The sequence below is a fragment of the Pavona decussata genome, unplaced genomic scaffold (genome assembly GCF_977016875.1).
Source record: "Pavona decussata unplaced genomic scaffold, jaPavDecu1.1 SCAFFOLD_58, whole genome shotgun sequence".
NCBI classification, from domain to species: Eukaryota; Metazoa; Cnidaria; class Anthozoa; order Scleractinia; family Agariciidae; genus Pavona; species Pavona decussata.
The window spans coordinates 3,899,486-3,915,103 of record NW_028145480.1 but is presented as its reverse complement, the minus strand read 5'-3'; the positions used below and the strand labels follow the sequence as shown (position 1 = coordinate 3,915,103).

At 37.9% G+C, this 15,618-nt stretch overlaps 1 protein-coding gene across 1 annotated transcript; it reads right to left on the bottom strand.

The window, feature by feature from the left end:
• Positions 1-126: 126 nt before the first annotated feature.
• On the bottom strand, positions 127-9,215 carry LOC146479756 (acetylcholine receptor subunit alpha-like). Its single transcript, XM_085110245.1, has 9 exons — positions 9,024-9,215; positions 7,484-7,632; positions 6,918-6,962; positions 6,027-6,136; positions 5,030-5,165; positions 4,343-4,631; positions 3,842-4,059; positions 3,060-3,228; positions 127-2,166 (listed from the first exon to the last, which is right to left on the bottom strand). Exons 1-9 carry the CDS (start codon positions 9,073-9,075, stop codon positions 1,943-1,945), a joined length of 1,392 nt encoding a protein of 463 aa, XP_084966371.1. The 5' UTR covers positions 9,076-9,215; the 3' UTR covers positions 127-1,942.
• Positions 9,216-15,618: the final 6,403 nt, after the last annotated feature.

The following is a 15,618-nucleotide window of genomic DNA, read 5'->3' as shown; positions in this document are numbered from 1 at the left end:
GTTCATCTGACAAGGAACTTTGTCTATGACCAAACAAACTTCCGGGAAACACCCTCCCCTCCCTTCAGTATCCTCTTTCAATCCCGTTGATCGTCCCCACCCCGGAAAAAAAAACTTTTGGGGGGGGCATTAATTAAATCTAAAATATAATGACCACCTTGCTAAACTATCATAACGGTATTTCAGTTCCCTTTGAAACCTCAAAGCTGACAAGTTTGTTGTGAGTCTGTAAGTTTACCAAAACCTTTATAAATATTAGAAATCCTTTTATGATTTGCTGAAAAAGTTTCGGGAACCATCATTTGAATCTGTTTTCCGGATGACATCCGTTCAAACAGTAAACACAACAACGACAACAACAACTTTATTTAATATTTATATCTTTTATATTTATTACAGAATTACGCAGTCCGCATATAGCATAGCTAATCGAGGCGGACTGCGTAACTTAATATTTTTTTAACACAGACTCAGTGCCGATCGGTCTTCACATTCTTCACTTTAAAAAACTTGAAACATTTTTAGTAGATAATAGAATGATTGAGTAATCTCACTGACTCACAAAAAAACTTGTCAAAGTAAAAACTTTATTTAAACGGACTTTTCTCCAGGAGAATCCTGTGCGATAACCCCCTTTGAATATGGAGCCTCGTTTTAAGGACGGTGCCTACTAATAAAGATGTATTTTGTTTGGTTGATGACTATGCGGAGAAAGCAGATCTTAGCAAGGACTATTGAAATCCAAATTAAATTTGGGGGTAACCACGCATTTTTTAGAGATAATTAAGCAACAATCTAAAAAACAGTAAAATGCAAAGCAATGTATGGCGTTTTGTTCAAAATTGAAGCTTTTTTATCTCTGAAAAATGCATGGTTACCCCCAATTTTCTTTTCGGTTCTCCGCATAGTTTTAAACCGCGCAAAAATATCGCTGTATGAGTAGGCACTACCCATAAGAAACTCGAGTATCTCGAGATGCGCAGAACTTATGCACAGTAACAAAAGTAGGCACCATCCTTAAATACGCTAAAATCGCTCTAACAGTCTAAGAAAACGAAAACTATTTGGGATAGAGCGATTTGCATCTGACCTCAAAAATTAGGTATCCGCAAGCACTCGTTATATGTTTAAAAGAGGAAGTCTCCTTCGTTCACCTCTAAAGAGCATCCTTATACGGATGAAACATTGTTCGATTGACCAATCAGTTCGCTGAAAACTGAGTGACGTGAAAGACATGTCAAACTTTCTAGAAAATTCTCGGACCTCTGTCTCTCTAAACCAGTCAAACCGCTATTTTCCAGTTCGTTTGTTTAGGTTTCGCCGGGTTTTGTACGAACGCTGGAGTCATTTCAAAGTCAAACGAAAATCCTCGAACCGTCTGAGAATCAGACTATTCCAGCCCTCGCGTTTCCGCTGTCGTTTACAACTGTGATATTTTTATTGTTAAATTGTACTCAAAATAAAGACCTTTTCACGGTAAATCCACGATTTTGAAAACAGCACAAACATGGAGTGAAATACAATATTTGTGTGGGAAAAATGACGAAACCCGATGCCAAAAAACGCACGAAAAATTCGAATAGAGTTGCCCTTCCAATTCAGGAACCAAAATTCATTTCCTGAAGGACACAAGCTATTCCGTCCCATTCCGGAATCTTTTTTTAGGTGATAGAGTTTGAAGTGTCGTCGCGTTACTATGTGGTAAGAGTCACGTGATTGCGTAATGGAATGGAAAGCTTACGTGCTTTAAATCAAGTTTGCATTCTGAATTGGAAGGGAACCTCTATTCGAATTTGACAAGATCGAGAATCAACATCTTCAACATCGGCCTTCGGATTTCGGGATTTCCACATACAAGCATTATTTTCCACCGTGATTTCCACAAATTGAAATGGCGGATTTGTGCCGTGAAAAGGTCTCTGAATCCTCATTCTATCTAGGTTTAAGTTTCAAATCTTGTCGTGTCTACTGCAAATACTGCTACAAGAGTGATAACAACAGAAAAAAGAAACAGCCATATAAAGAATCTGTTGAGCACATTCGCCGCCAGTACCCACTGTTCTTGGACTTCTTCAGACTTGTCGCGATCTTTGATGTTTTCTGCCAGAATTTTGACCGCGAGGGACTCGGCTACAGGGAGCTCTGCTTTCTTTTCTTGAACCGCCGCTGTACAAAGAAAACGGCAAAATGGGTTATCAGTGGCCTCCCGCGAGAATATCTAAACAAAATACTTGAAATGGTGTCTCCTGTGTTCATAAATCGTTCCTTGCCGTTTTGAAGACATGTTTGTGTAAGCTAATGCCAACTGATCTGTTCGAATGATTTAGCTGAAAATTTAAGAGGCAGAAAGTTTTCGGAAAAAGGGATTTTATCCCCAGAATATATAAGCCGTTGTTTGTTTGTTTTACGAAAATGCGAGCTGACCTTCGGACTGCTAGGATTATTAAGTATGCATGTACCTTTTCTCGCATTTTAAAAACGAAATATTTGCCCCTTAAGTTCGAAAACGAAAGGAATTGGTTCTTCCGCAGTTTTACGAAATTTTGAGCTGGTATTTTGTATTTTGGAAACCGAGTACAGATTTTATGTAGGACTAAATCCAAATTTCTTAGGCGGTCAAGGCTTCCAAAAGCGGTTTCCACGGTATCTACTTCTGGATAGTTAGGCCTCTTTATCCTAACTGACCGTGACTGAATTTTAAAAAACGCGAATTAATGTAATTAAAAAAGTATGCAATCTCAAAATCTTAAGGATAACCTTAAAGAGGTAATTATGACTCTGCTTCCTGGTAAAACGCAGACAAAAGTTGCCTCAATTTTAACCGAGATGGGGGCGATAACGAAGCAATGATTTTGTTCTTCTGTGGATGTTGAAAGCGTTTTCTAGGCTACAAAATCAGAAATGTTCTACTGGCCTGAGGTACAGGCCCAGCTGAGACGGAGAGCGGTACCAGCCATTCTAAGTGGCACAGATGCTAGTCGTGGAGTCTATCTCTCCACCCCTGTACCCAACCCCCTCTACTACCCCTCGCTTTCTCCAATCGGACTCTATTTTCTTACGTTTCCTCCACTTTGTTACTGCAATCCGTGCTTTCGTTCCTCCCTCTTCAAATCCGCGGGGATCTCGAGGGTCCAGCTGTAGTCTTGTATTCGGTGTCTCCTCTTCCTCAGCTTTCGTTTGCCCGGTTTTGTAAAAGACGACTCTCGCCAAGTACCCTAATATATATTTCTAGCAAACCAAAGAAAATGCGCCCAGTTGATCATTTTGACCATACTACGGTTATGAAAATTCAGACTTAAAAAAAAAAACGAAACTTGGCCCAGTTGTACAAAGAGCGGATAACTTTATCCAGCTGATAAAATGTATTGGTTGGAGTCACTTATTCCGCTGGATAGTGATTTGTCCGCTCTTTGAACAACCGGGGTCTGATGCGTAGGTGTCAAAAGAAAATTTGCGTGTATTGGGGGTTAATCAATCAAGTATTTTGTTAAATAATATTTTTATCTAATAGACCCTATGCGAAAATGGCTGATAAATTCAAATTTTTTTGTTTGCATTCAAATTAGTCCGACTAACCTCGTTCTTGAGTTCAAAAATCAAAAGAATATTTTACGTCGAACGAGGCTAGTGAGGCTAATTTGAATGTAGACAAAAGAGGTCCATTAGAGCGGTTTCCAATTGAGTGTCATAAAACCAAAACCAAAGTAATTACTCTGGCCAATCGCAACAGATGTAAACAATACAACGAGCCAATCAGAATTCGAGCACCGCTCTATACAACATATGTAAAGTTAGATATTAGTAATTGGTATTAGCATGCAGGCTGCTCGTATTTACTCACCCGTATCCAGTCTGGTAATGCACACGGCTGGTGATGTACATACCGCAGTACGTAACACATGGCTGCTAGAGACAGTGATACTTCTATTATTGTGCAGCAGTAGTATTTGCCAATCAAGGGAAGGTTCTCAGAAACCGGCATCTTTTCTTCGACCATTAAGAAAAATACGGCCAGAGAGAGAAGAATTGTAACTCCGACGGCCATACGCTCACCAGTGTCTGAAGATTGAGACAAAGAAAAACAAGTGAAGGATGAAATAAAGTAACATAAGTTTAGTTGCTGGTTAAACTTGACTTGTCAATCAAATGGTTTCATCTGTATAATTGACTGGGTGAGTGGCTGGTTGACCTATTGAAAGACATGATGACTGACTGACTTACTGACTCACTCACTCACTCACTGACGGAATGATTGACTGACTGACAGACTGACTGACTGACTGACTGACTGACTGACTGACAACTTACTGATATAAACTCAGAAATCAGTCCATAATCTAACCTTCAGGCATAAGAAACACGAGAAGAGTCAGCACAGAAATCAGAGCGCAAGGTAAGATGAAAATTGTGACGTAAAACAGCGACAAACGCCTAATATGAAGCACGTACGACACGCCTGACACCATGGACTTGCAGCAGAAGTGTGACATGAGACTGCGTTCAGAACGAGTACTGATCAGCGCCCACTCTCCATTTTTCAGGTACTTCTCCCTAGAAATGGTCTGGCTTGCGGGGTAAATGTTGAGTTTGGTGATGTCATAGTTCCATGAGCCGAAAGTTAATTTACACATCTGTAAAACAAACGCAATTTTTTTAGAGTTCCTTTCTGCACTTTATTGTAAACATTTTTCCTTGAAATCCTTGACCTCCAAAGTTCAAAAATAAAATTATATATATCTAGCTTAAATGTCAGTTACCACCACTCCATTCTGTCTTTCACATTCATGCGTGGGTAGGGTGGGTGAGTGAGATCAAAATATGGACTAATAGCGGCTGCCAGTGACACCTTTATATTACATGCTGGCGACCGATCTCACCCCACATTGCCGTGCGACTATGTGATATGTGCGGTATATAAATACATTACCGTTAAACCCAATCAACCTTTTGCTCAGAAACGGTGGCTCTTGTATCGAACAGTTTTCATCTGCTCAACCAACGATGCAATGCGTAATCCATGAAGCCTTACCTGCTCATCCAACGGAAAATTTTCAACACTTATTTGGCAGGAGCTCTTGGTAATCATGGCAACGACCCATGTGACAGTTCCATCATACGTTACAGTAGCTTTGAAAGAAGGTGTATCTGAGTCATCAGTAACAGCACTAAAGATGAGAACAAGACAGTAGAGAAACTTTAGTTAATGGTACGTTACTTGCAAAGACCATGTTTCACTCTCGGAATATAACACCCTGTCAACCCCCCACCCCTCAAAAAGAATCAGAAGCTAAAATCTTCCTCTTCCTCATAATAATCCATATCCCGGACATAAGAGTTTTAAAGCTGCAAGCTGACTATTCTAAACAGGCTTTATTGTCAAACCCAACCAATTTTAAAACGTAATATTCCCTCCAATAATAAGGCGTCGGCGAAAACAAAATTGACCCCTAAAAAAGCCTTTTGAGCGAATATGAAGACACGACTGAAATTCTGAATTCTAAATTGCATTTGAAAATAAACGGAAGCAGGATAAGATTACCGAATAAGGACAGAGCAGCCCAGTTAACGATATTATGGTACATCATCATTTCAACTTTCAAGTTTCTTTTTTCCATTTACTAATTAAACACAAAGAACAAGAATTTTTAGGGAGAAAGAAATGTGAGAACATTAGCAAAGGAAAGAGTGAGAACCAGATAGTTAAGTGCAAAACAATCTCTATTATATCACTTTGGCATTGCTGGCTTGACACAGGAAAACTGGGCTCTTTTAAAATTCAAAATAGTTTACCTAAGAACATGATGTGGAAATTCAAATAACGGACTGACTCCACCACTTAGCGTGCTACATCCCGGTATCTTAATAAGTGGTCCGCATAGCGAAATTCGGTCAGAGCAACAAATCGCCTTTTTTACGAACAAAGAAACATCTCTTTGTTGAATCCAAGATGGTGCCGCTAGCTACCGGCGCCCTAACCACAAGGCCACTCGGCCTCAGTGTTGTATAACTTCTACTGTGTAACTTACTTGTTGTACAATATAATCTGCGGTGTCCAAATGTCGTTATCATCCAAATTAATCTGTTTTATGTCACCGTATTCGGACGAATTCCACATCAAGTTCACATCTCGCCATTGCTGAAACAAAATCGCAAGTATACTAAGGCAGATGGTAACAGAAAAAGGCCATTAAATGAATGTGAACAACGGCCTTGTAATACATAAAGCTAGTAAATAACCCTTTGAAAATGAACCTGCTTCTGATTTTCACTGATTTGTGGTCATCTTTAGAAAGCATTGGAGACTCCTTGATATAACCCTCTTGTTGTAGTTGTTGTTGTTGTTGTTGTTGTTGTTTGCAATTAATTTTGTTTGTTTTGTTTTGTTCGTTCGACACTTGTAGTAATGTAGAATCAGCAGTCACATTAAAATATTTTAGGCTTTGTAATTTTTTTCTTTATACAGTTTTACTTTATATATTTTATTCAGAACGTAGGTATTTTGAACGAGCTTTTAGCTCATTAAACTTTACGTGGGTAAATAAACGATTGATTGACTGACTGACTAACTGACTGTTTGATTGATTGATTGATTGATTGATTGATTGATTGATTGATTGATTGATTGATTGATTGATTGATTGATTGATTGATTGATTGATTGATTGATTGATTGATTGATTGATTGATTGATTGATTGATTGATTGATTGATTGATATTACTTACGACACATGCATCAGAATGTTGAGTATTTAGTTTATCGACTATCTTGCCGATACCTGAATCATTTCAGGGGAGTAAATCGAAGGAAACGATCTATGAAAATCACGACGAAATCTGTATCATTAAAAAACTAAACATGCGTATATTTTCAAACTATTAAAGACTTTAATTTACAAATTACACAGAAATACCTTACCATTCTAATTCTCACATCTAGAGTGATTTGAAGATGCTTTTCTTCCTAGGAAAAGGAATAAAAATAACCATTTCGAAATCGATATCTACAGAAAAGCAGCCCCAAGCCACGACGGTGTCTACTAATACCGTAGTATTTTTTAGCGGGATTTATAACTATGCGGGAAAAGCAGATCTTAGGCTATTGAAATCCAAACCGGCAGAAAATTGGGGGTAACCAGGCATTTTTCAGAGATTAATTCGCAACAATTATTCTAAAAAGCAGTAAAATACAAAGCAATGTATGGCGTTTTCTTTCCAAAATGGAGCTTTATTATCTTTGAAAAATGCGTGGTTACTCCCAAGAGCACTTGCTAAGTTCTGCTTTCTCCGCATAGTTTTAAACCGCGCAAAAATATCCCTGTATTAGTAGGCACCACCCATAGGAAACCCGAGTATCTCGAGATGCGCAGAATGTATGCGCAGTAACAAAAAATAGCACCGTCCTTAAACTTTATACCCCTCCAATTAATGGAATTAGAGATTCTGAAGAACGCTTTAACAACCAAGTATTTCTGGATCACTTACTAGTTTCACTATCCTAAGCAGAATTAAACTGTGTTTAACATCCACGATGTGGCTATCATTCTTCACTGGTCTGAACTTGTTGGTGTAACGAGTGCTGTCCAGGAGGTAGCTTGTTAGCCTTCCTTCTTGACTGCAGCAACCTAAAAATCCTATTATAACATACAATAGTTAGAAAGCTGCGATACGTTTTTGTCACTTTAGTTATGAGTAGCGTTGCCAATTCTTTACCAGACGCCACTAAAATCCTTCCAAAAATAAGCCCTTCCCGACCTCCGACGTGTGTTCCTGGCTCCCAACCCAAAGTTTAGCTGAGGCCTATTAACACAATTGCCGGTTTATGAAGCCGGAACACTTTAAGAAAACTGAAAACCGGCTTCGTTGACAGATTTATGATAAATTCAGCCAAAACGTGCGGTTTGGTGTGATTCTCCTTCAAATTCAAGAAAATAAGAAAGTCTGAATTTTACGATGTTCGACTGAAATATAAGGCCGCCATGCTAGAACGCCATGAATTTCTTTAGAAATACCAGAAAGACTAATTCACGCCGTATTGTGACGTCGTCTTGATAAAATGCAAGTCAGTATTCTTTATTTTACCTACTCAGATACTCAGAGCGAAAGACGAATCATGTCCGGTGAGGAACATTAGGGTGAACGTTGCGTGGTTGTGAGCAATCTTTCTTACGATGTTTAATTTCAATAGATTCGTTCTTACGGAGCGCCTGTTTACCCGCATAGTTTGTAAATCCGGTCTCAGCGTTGGGTTGTTATTCGACCAGGATTAATGTTTTTACCGCTTTTTCTCGGAAACCTCCTTATGTCACCCCTCCGTCTAACATCGTATAAACTTGCGGAGGGATTGTTGGCAACTTCTGGAATTGTTCGCTCATAAAGTTCACCTTTGCTTTTGGGAAGGTGGTGAGTAGGGCTTTCGAGAGGTGGTGATCGCTACTATTGGGAGGTCGATGCACGTTTAGGGCCTTAAAAGTATATATAACACATTGTTATAAGGAAAACGATGGCAAACATTTCTTGTAGAAACATGATACAACTGAAAACAACATGGCCGTCATGACGTCATCACCAGCAGACATTAGCACATTCAGAATAACAAAATTAAAATTTTCAATTTGTCAGACGAAAATTGCTGAACGATTTAAAAGATATCAATCTTTACCTGTTACAAACACTATTTGTTACATTCTAAGAATTTGGTTTCATTTCAGTCATTTCTTCGCCAAACTATTGTTTGGTGTCATGAATTTTACTCATTAGTGTGAAATTAGCAAAGAGATGGTTGTAGATTGAATTCCTTTTCAAAAATATTCGTTACCAACGAATTCGAATGCCCTACGGGTAGGACTCTACGATTAGAAAAAGATCTACACAATTCTTACAATTCTCTGACTGCGGGCTATCGTAAAATTGTTTCATTTCTATTCATCTGATATTCCTTGCTTAAAAACAGGATGAAATTTACAAAAAGGTGACATGAATGATTTAGGAATTCAAAAACTAATATATATATACCGATTCTTACCTTCGGTCAACAGCACAAGCCAAGCTATGTACAATTTTTCGTTGAAGTGCATTCTTTTACGAGAAATTCTGTTAGTGAGTAAAACATATTTCTCAACAGTGCTTGAGAACAAATTAGAGCGTAAACGGGCAACTCAGTCAGTGCCCACAAGTCGTTTTATTTTAATAGCATTGTCCACCAACGAATTTAACGGGTGGCAAGTTGCTGTCAAAGTTTGGACTCTGTATTATGCGTAACCACGTACTGACATCACAACCAAGGAATTGAACTGATTAAAAACACGACTAATTATCGATTAGGTTTTGTGTTATTAATATGCAAAACACAGTGGACAGGTACTTTTTCAAAAGTGTAAATAAACGAATTCAGAAATATACCATGAATTCGTTTGGAGTATTAATATAAATTACATTTTTTATGCGAACGATTCGTATTATCGGGGTTATACTCCTAAATCCATGAAATATTTTCACTCGAATGTTGTGTATCACGTGCTGAGATATATCCGATTTATTATTCAATACATTATAACACTGCCCAAATACGGTCATGGTGCACTCAATATTCGTCGCCCGGTACACAACAGATATCCTGCGATATGCGTAATTTCATGTGTCGGGGAGAAAAGTGACAATGCAAAGCCCTTTAAACAAGTAACTAGCTCGGAAGATCGTCTCCAGCTTTTCTCTAATAAAACTGTACCTTGTTATCAATGTGTTCAATAATAAAACAATTATCCTGCTCAATCTTGCAGAATATCCCCTGATTTTAGCCAACTCGGCCTACGGCCTCGTCGGCTAAGTATCAGGCGATATTCCGTGCGATTTCGCAGTATAATTGTTAAATATTACCCAACAACCTTTATTTTGTTTCAGAAGCGTGGAAGGAAATTGTTTATTCTAGTCTGTTCCTCGAAGCTCACAGCTTTTCTCGAGTTTCCCTCAGAAAATAATTCGGTTTGCCGGACCGCGTTATCTTAGCGCACAATATCGGGGCATTTTTCCCGCCAAATAAAGGAATAGAATGGATGTATCGTAAATGAACCCTCTCTGAAAATGTTGAAATGTAAACTCACCAATTTTACATTTGCCGTTTGGATGTTTTTCGTCTTGGCAACAATAACTACAGAGGGTTTTCACGTTATTCCTGTTTTGAACGAAATAGTCGGAAAATTAATCGCCTAAGTGAAGTAGCATCTTTTTGTCTGGTCCAAATAAACACAGCCATTTCCCTGATCTTTTCAATAATTATCACAAGAATTATTTAGCTAGTCGTTTTATGTTGGCGGTTATTTTTCTCTCCTTAAGTTTGTTGAAAATTCTAATTAAAATGCTACAATTTCATGTTCTGTAATTCTCAGCTTGCTCATATGCAAATAACACCGGCTGTGTTTTACATCAGCAAATGCTGAATCATCCATGATATGTTTTTGCTGACTCATCGACGTTTGCTGTCATTCATCGTGCACAGAGCAGTCCCAAGTCCATTCTTATCCCTATTTTTTTCCGACATTTCGGAATTCTACCAAATATTCAATTAATTGCCTGATACCGTCTCAACATTCAAACCGTTTCATCTTGCTGTGGCCGTCACATTAGAATTAATTAACTATCGTCCATACATAGATCACTTAAGTTATCTGCCGATTCAGTAATGTGACCACTTCTTCATTTGCTCAGCAACTATAATTAAGAATTTTCGCTTTGGTGATCCAGAAAAATAGTAACTAACTATAGTTAGACTCAAGCAGGATGAACGGTTTATTAAGCTTAAAAGAAACGACTTCAAGGGCCAATCAGAACGCCATGTCTTGGCATGCTTACTTTAGTTTGCACGTACACTCAAATTTACAGGTAACAATTACTGATTCCACAAGCGCGCGTATGAGATGATAGACTAACGAGGCTATAACCATCTCATATCCAACAAGCGCGAGTGAAATAATTGTTTTATTAAAAACAACCAAGATTATCGCTAGATCTTGCTGATTTTGCTTTCCAAGAACAACCAGAAGACAATTTAATGGTTGCTATTTCTCGGACATAATGTAATGGCTCATATACCATGGCCGCTCAGCCGATCAAGTCCCTGGAATTGCATTATACAATGATCCAGATTTTAATAAATAGTGATAGTAGTGAGGCGAAACATGAACGGATTAAAGCAACTTTAGTCGATGAACATTTCAAGGATCAATAATTCGTGATCAGTTAACTTCATCCAACTAAAGATTAACTGTAGTTAGCGTCGTGGACGTGACCGCAACCTATATTTGGACACGTTTTAATACGTCGCCAAAGAAAACAGACTCTTACATCTTTTTTTGTTGACATGTGCTCGTTGTCAAGACAATGTATTTCGTTTCATATATTTGTTAATTCCCTTATCGACCAGTCGGCTGATGATATTATTATAGTTTTAGATCCTGGCATAAGTTCGAAATAACATATCTGTGAAAATGAACATTCTAGATTTTGCAATGTCACTGCGTTAATTAAGGAAAATGTGAACTTCGCATTTATAACCTTTTAGTGTTGCCTCGAAGTCAAACTCTTTCTATGTCGGCGTACTTTTCTGAAAATTTCCTCCTTTAAGATGTCTCTGTTTCGGCCAGCGAAACCACCTTTTGTTTGAACTTGATCAGCTTGGAGAAAATGTGCTCTGACGCTAGATTTTGAAGTCAGACATTTTGCAATTTGTTGCCGCAAAATTACTTCGCTTAAAAACTGTTCGCGCGTTACCCAAACCTATAGCCGTATAAAAATATCCTTTTTGCATTTGGTGGCGTTAAATTGAAAACAGTTACCGTTCACGTCTGAAATAAACTTAGTACAATATTTTTTCGAGGATCTTTCTTCCTGTATTTACAATATCACTTGCACGATTCTCATCTCTGATTGGTGGAGAGGAAGAATTTTGAAACTCTATCGAGGTTAAGGGTTATGGGTCTCATAATGACATGTTTTACAATTCCGTAGCAACGGCACGTTTCATGGGGTACATTTAAATAAAGTAACAAAAGGAAGTTGTTTGGACGTTTCAAAGAAAAAGATGTTTGAATACTGCAAAGAAAGAAACTATGAGAATTAAAAATGTCTAAAAACTACAACCAAACAGGGTTGTTGTATGGCGGAAGTGTTATGAAAGAAGATATTGCGTATTTGTTGCCATAGCGATCACCTTTGAAGTGCAAAGTCTCCGTCGTTTTCTTGTAATAATTTTTAAACAGTTTTATGGGCTTCTCTTCAGTATATCTACTGTTTTAACCAAATAAAGAATTGTTTACAAGTTTGTGAAGTGGTTTACATGGGAAAATGGAGAGGCAGTGATTCATTGGAAAGGATTGGGCTTCAATACTAAGAGGACATTTTGAGGTTAAACAACAAAAGGTTAACGGCACGCAAGAATATAAGTTAGTAGCCTGAGTATCAAACATTTTTTATTTATTTATTTATTTATTTATTTATTTATTTATTTTAAGATTATTTTAGTGTTTTTTTACTGTTGATGATCTCAGTTTCAGTGGTTTCTGGACGTATTTGACAAATCCGTAAGAAATCCAAGATGGCCTCAGTTTGAAAATCTTGACGTAATTACCACGCCATGTGGCGTATTCAAAGAACGATGAGGATCTAAAAGAAAATTTAATATATCCTCTAAGTTTCCTTGTCGTATTTTTAACACTCTCGGAGTTATGGAAGGGAGGGGGGGGCTTCCCGAAGAATGACGTCATCGCAATACATGACAGCGATGAAAATAGACAGGTGAAGTCATCTTTAGGAGGATTATAGTGTGCCCTAAAATGCTCTACAGTCAATGCTCTTGTTATTGAACTCATTTCATTACAAGTAATAGCTAACCGTTGCTAGCCAAAGGCTGAAATGTTTTCACAGGGATATTTTATAGTATTGTAGGTTGGGAGATTATTGATGGCAAATTTTGAAACCGCAATTTTGTCAAAGACATGTTACAGAGGCAAAGAATTAACTTTACTCCAAATACAATATTCACCAAGCAAGGAAACTTCAGCGACATATTCAGCGACTAAATTTTGTAATTATTTCCTTCAACAAGTTATAGGCTGTTACGCTGATAAATTATACTGTCTGTATACCGGCCGTTCCCGGCCCATTCCCTCCTCCCCCCCCCCCCCCCCCCCTTGTGAAATAAGTCAAGTATACCGGCCGTTACACCGTATTCAAAGAGGCTTGTTTTCAAGCGTTTTTAAGTCTATAAGTAACTTTTTTCGTGAGGGAATCAAGGGAGTGCTTGGGAGGAGGGAGGTCAATACGTTTTAATATTTCAGATCCAGTTCGCCCGAAGTACGAGAACCAAAATGCATCACAGGGAAGCAAGGGAGACAATTGTCTCCCTTGCTTCACAGGGAAGTACTGATGCAGATACCTCTCGTCAAATCAACGCAAAGATAACCATAATGCTTATAGCTCACCACTTTATTTTCTCCGAGTCAGATTGGTTAAAATTGATCACGTGACGTGATGTCTATCCGTGGAGAGGCAATGTCATTGCATAGTCAGTTCATTCGTCGAAAATGCCCGGATCGATAGAAAATTCTCCTCTATTATTCTTCCAATGTGTTAACAAACAGGTCGCTTTCATTGTATTTTTAACTTGTACGTTGATCATTGGTTGTTTTTGTTTTCCTCGCCTGGTGAGTGTTACTTTTACCTTCTAAGTTCGTGGATGAAATGCCAAAGTGTTACCTTTCAAAGAAACCTTGTCATGATTTCAAAAGCAGCACTTGGTTTACGTACTGTTTCTCCTGTAAGGAAGCAATTTTTCTGATTGTGTACAAAATCAGCCCAAAGTGTGACCATTAGCACGCAAATTCGTTTTGCAGTACTTTAGGCGTTCTCTATCAGATATTGCACACAATGGTTATAACATTTGATTCTGTGGATTGAACTCGAATGCGCAGGATTCCAATTAAAGAAGCTGACAGCGAAACACTCTCCTGTGGTACTGTTTATTATGATGCACATTGTGATTTTTTTTTTTTTTTATCAGCAACCTTATCCGGCGGGACTTTTTTCTTTTTCAATTGAATTAAAGTATAAATTTCTGACTTGTTAACTCGTTTATTACCGGAAGTGCCTAGGCAATTCGTATAACCGAGAAGTGCACTGACAATAATCTATTCGCTTCTATAGTTTCTAGAAAAAAATAAATAAATGAATAAGATGTTGTAATTAACCCATCGTGAGAATATCAAATTAAAAATATTTTATCCGTTGTCATTATTTATTGTTGTTTATGCTACGTTATTTTGATCACTTTTTATTGCCTTAAACCAAATTAATATAGTTTATTGTTTTTAAGTTGTTTATTGTTTAACATTTTATTACAAGAATACACTTACCGTGCTTCAATAGGCTTACAAAAACCCAAGCAGACGTTTGAGAGGAAGAGAAGCTGTTGTGGAAAATACTAGTCACAGTCGATTGTTTCGATCGCCTGTTGATAAGAGTTCCTCAAACGTCTACGAGCGCTTCTAACTCAGTGTTCTATAGACTAAAACGGTGAAGAAACAGAGAACATTCCTTCTACATTTTCAAAGATTCTCACACTGTGGGTGACACATTGAAACTGACTTGAGATAAAAATGAGAATAAAGATAAATAAATAAATCACTTTATGTAAGTGTCAATGTCTTTAGCGCAGAGCACTAATTGGGGACACTTTCCAAATCGAATTGGAATTTAGAAGTGTTGGTTTTTGAGGAGAGGACAAAACCGTAGTACCCGGAGAAAACCTCTCGGAGCAAGGCTAGTACGTGAACCAATAAAAAACTCAACCCACATATGTCGCCAGGTTCGGGAATCGAGCCCGGACCACATTGGTGGGAGGCGAGTTCTCTCACCACTGCGCCATCCCTGCTCCCCATAATTAAAACAAAAATCAAAATGATAATCAAATTTTACTAGTGTAGTAAAACATCTCTTCAAGATTCATAGTTTTAAATGTACTTTCATCAAAAGACATTTATAATTTTACCCCAAGGATGTCAACAAAAGCAAGGAAAAAATTCGCCCAATTGAGTGACGTCACAGTCGCCAGTAAACCTCCTGACCTAATTAGCCAAAACTGAAGAAGGAATATTTTCCTCTCGGAAAAACTCTCCAGCGATATAGAATAGGTGACAGTGCTTAACCTTTTTAAATTATATCAAATCAACAAAAAATTTTGGGTGGTTGGTCTCGGAAAGCAAAATGTGTTCTAATGATTTGCCTTGTGGCTGAAATCATAATTTACGCCTCCCACTTTACTAAAAAAATAAATAAATTCGGCAGAAACTATAACAAATTTTGTTTTGAAAGAATTTCAGGAAAGTGCCTCTAAAGAGCATTTATTTGAATGATGACACTTCAGGATTTAACTAACAACAGAGTTAAAAGGGTTGCATAGCATAAGAAATAGTACAGGCGGCAGGAAAACACTGCTAAGTATCTTTCATTGAGGGTCGTACATGGGTATTTTCGTGATGCGTGATTAGCTGATTTTATTTCCCGTGAAACGTGAATGTAATAAATTGTTCTTCGTAATCCGTGATCTGAAGGTTTTGCGTGACCCGTGA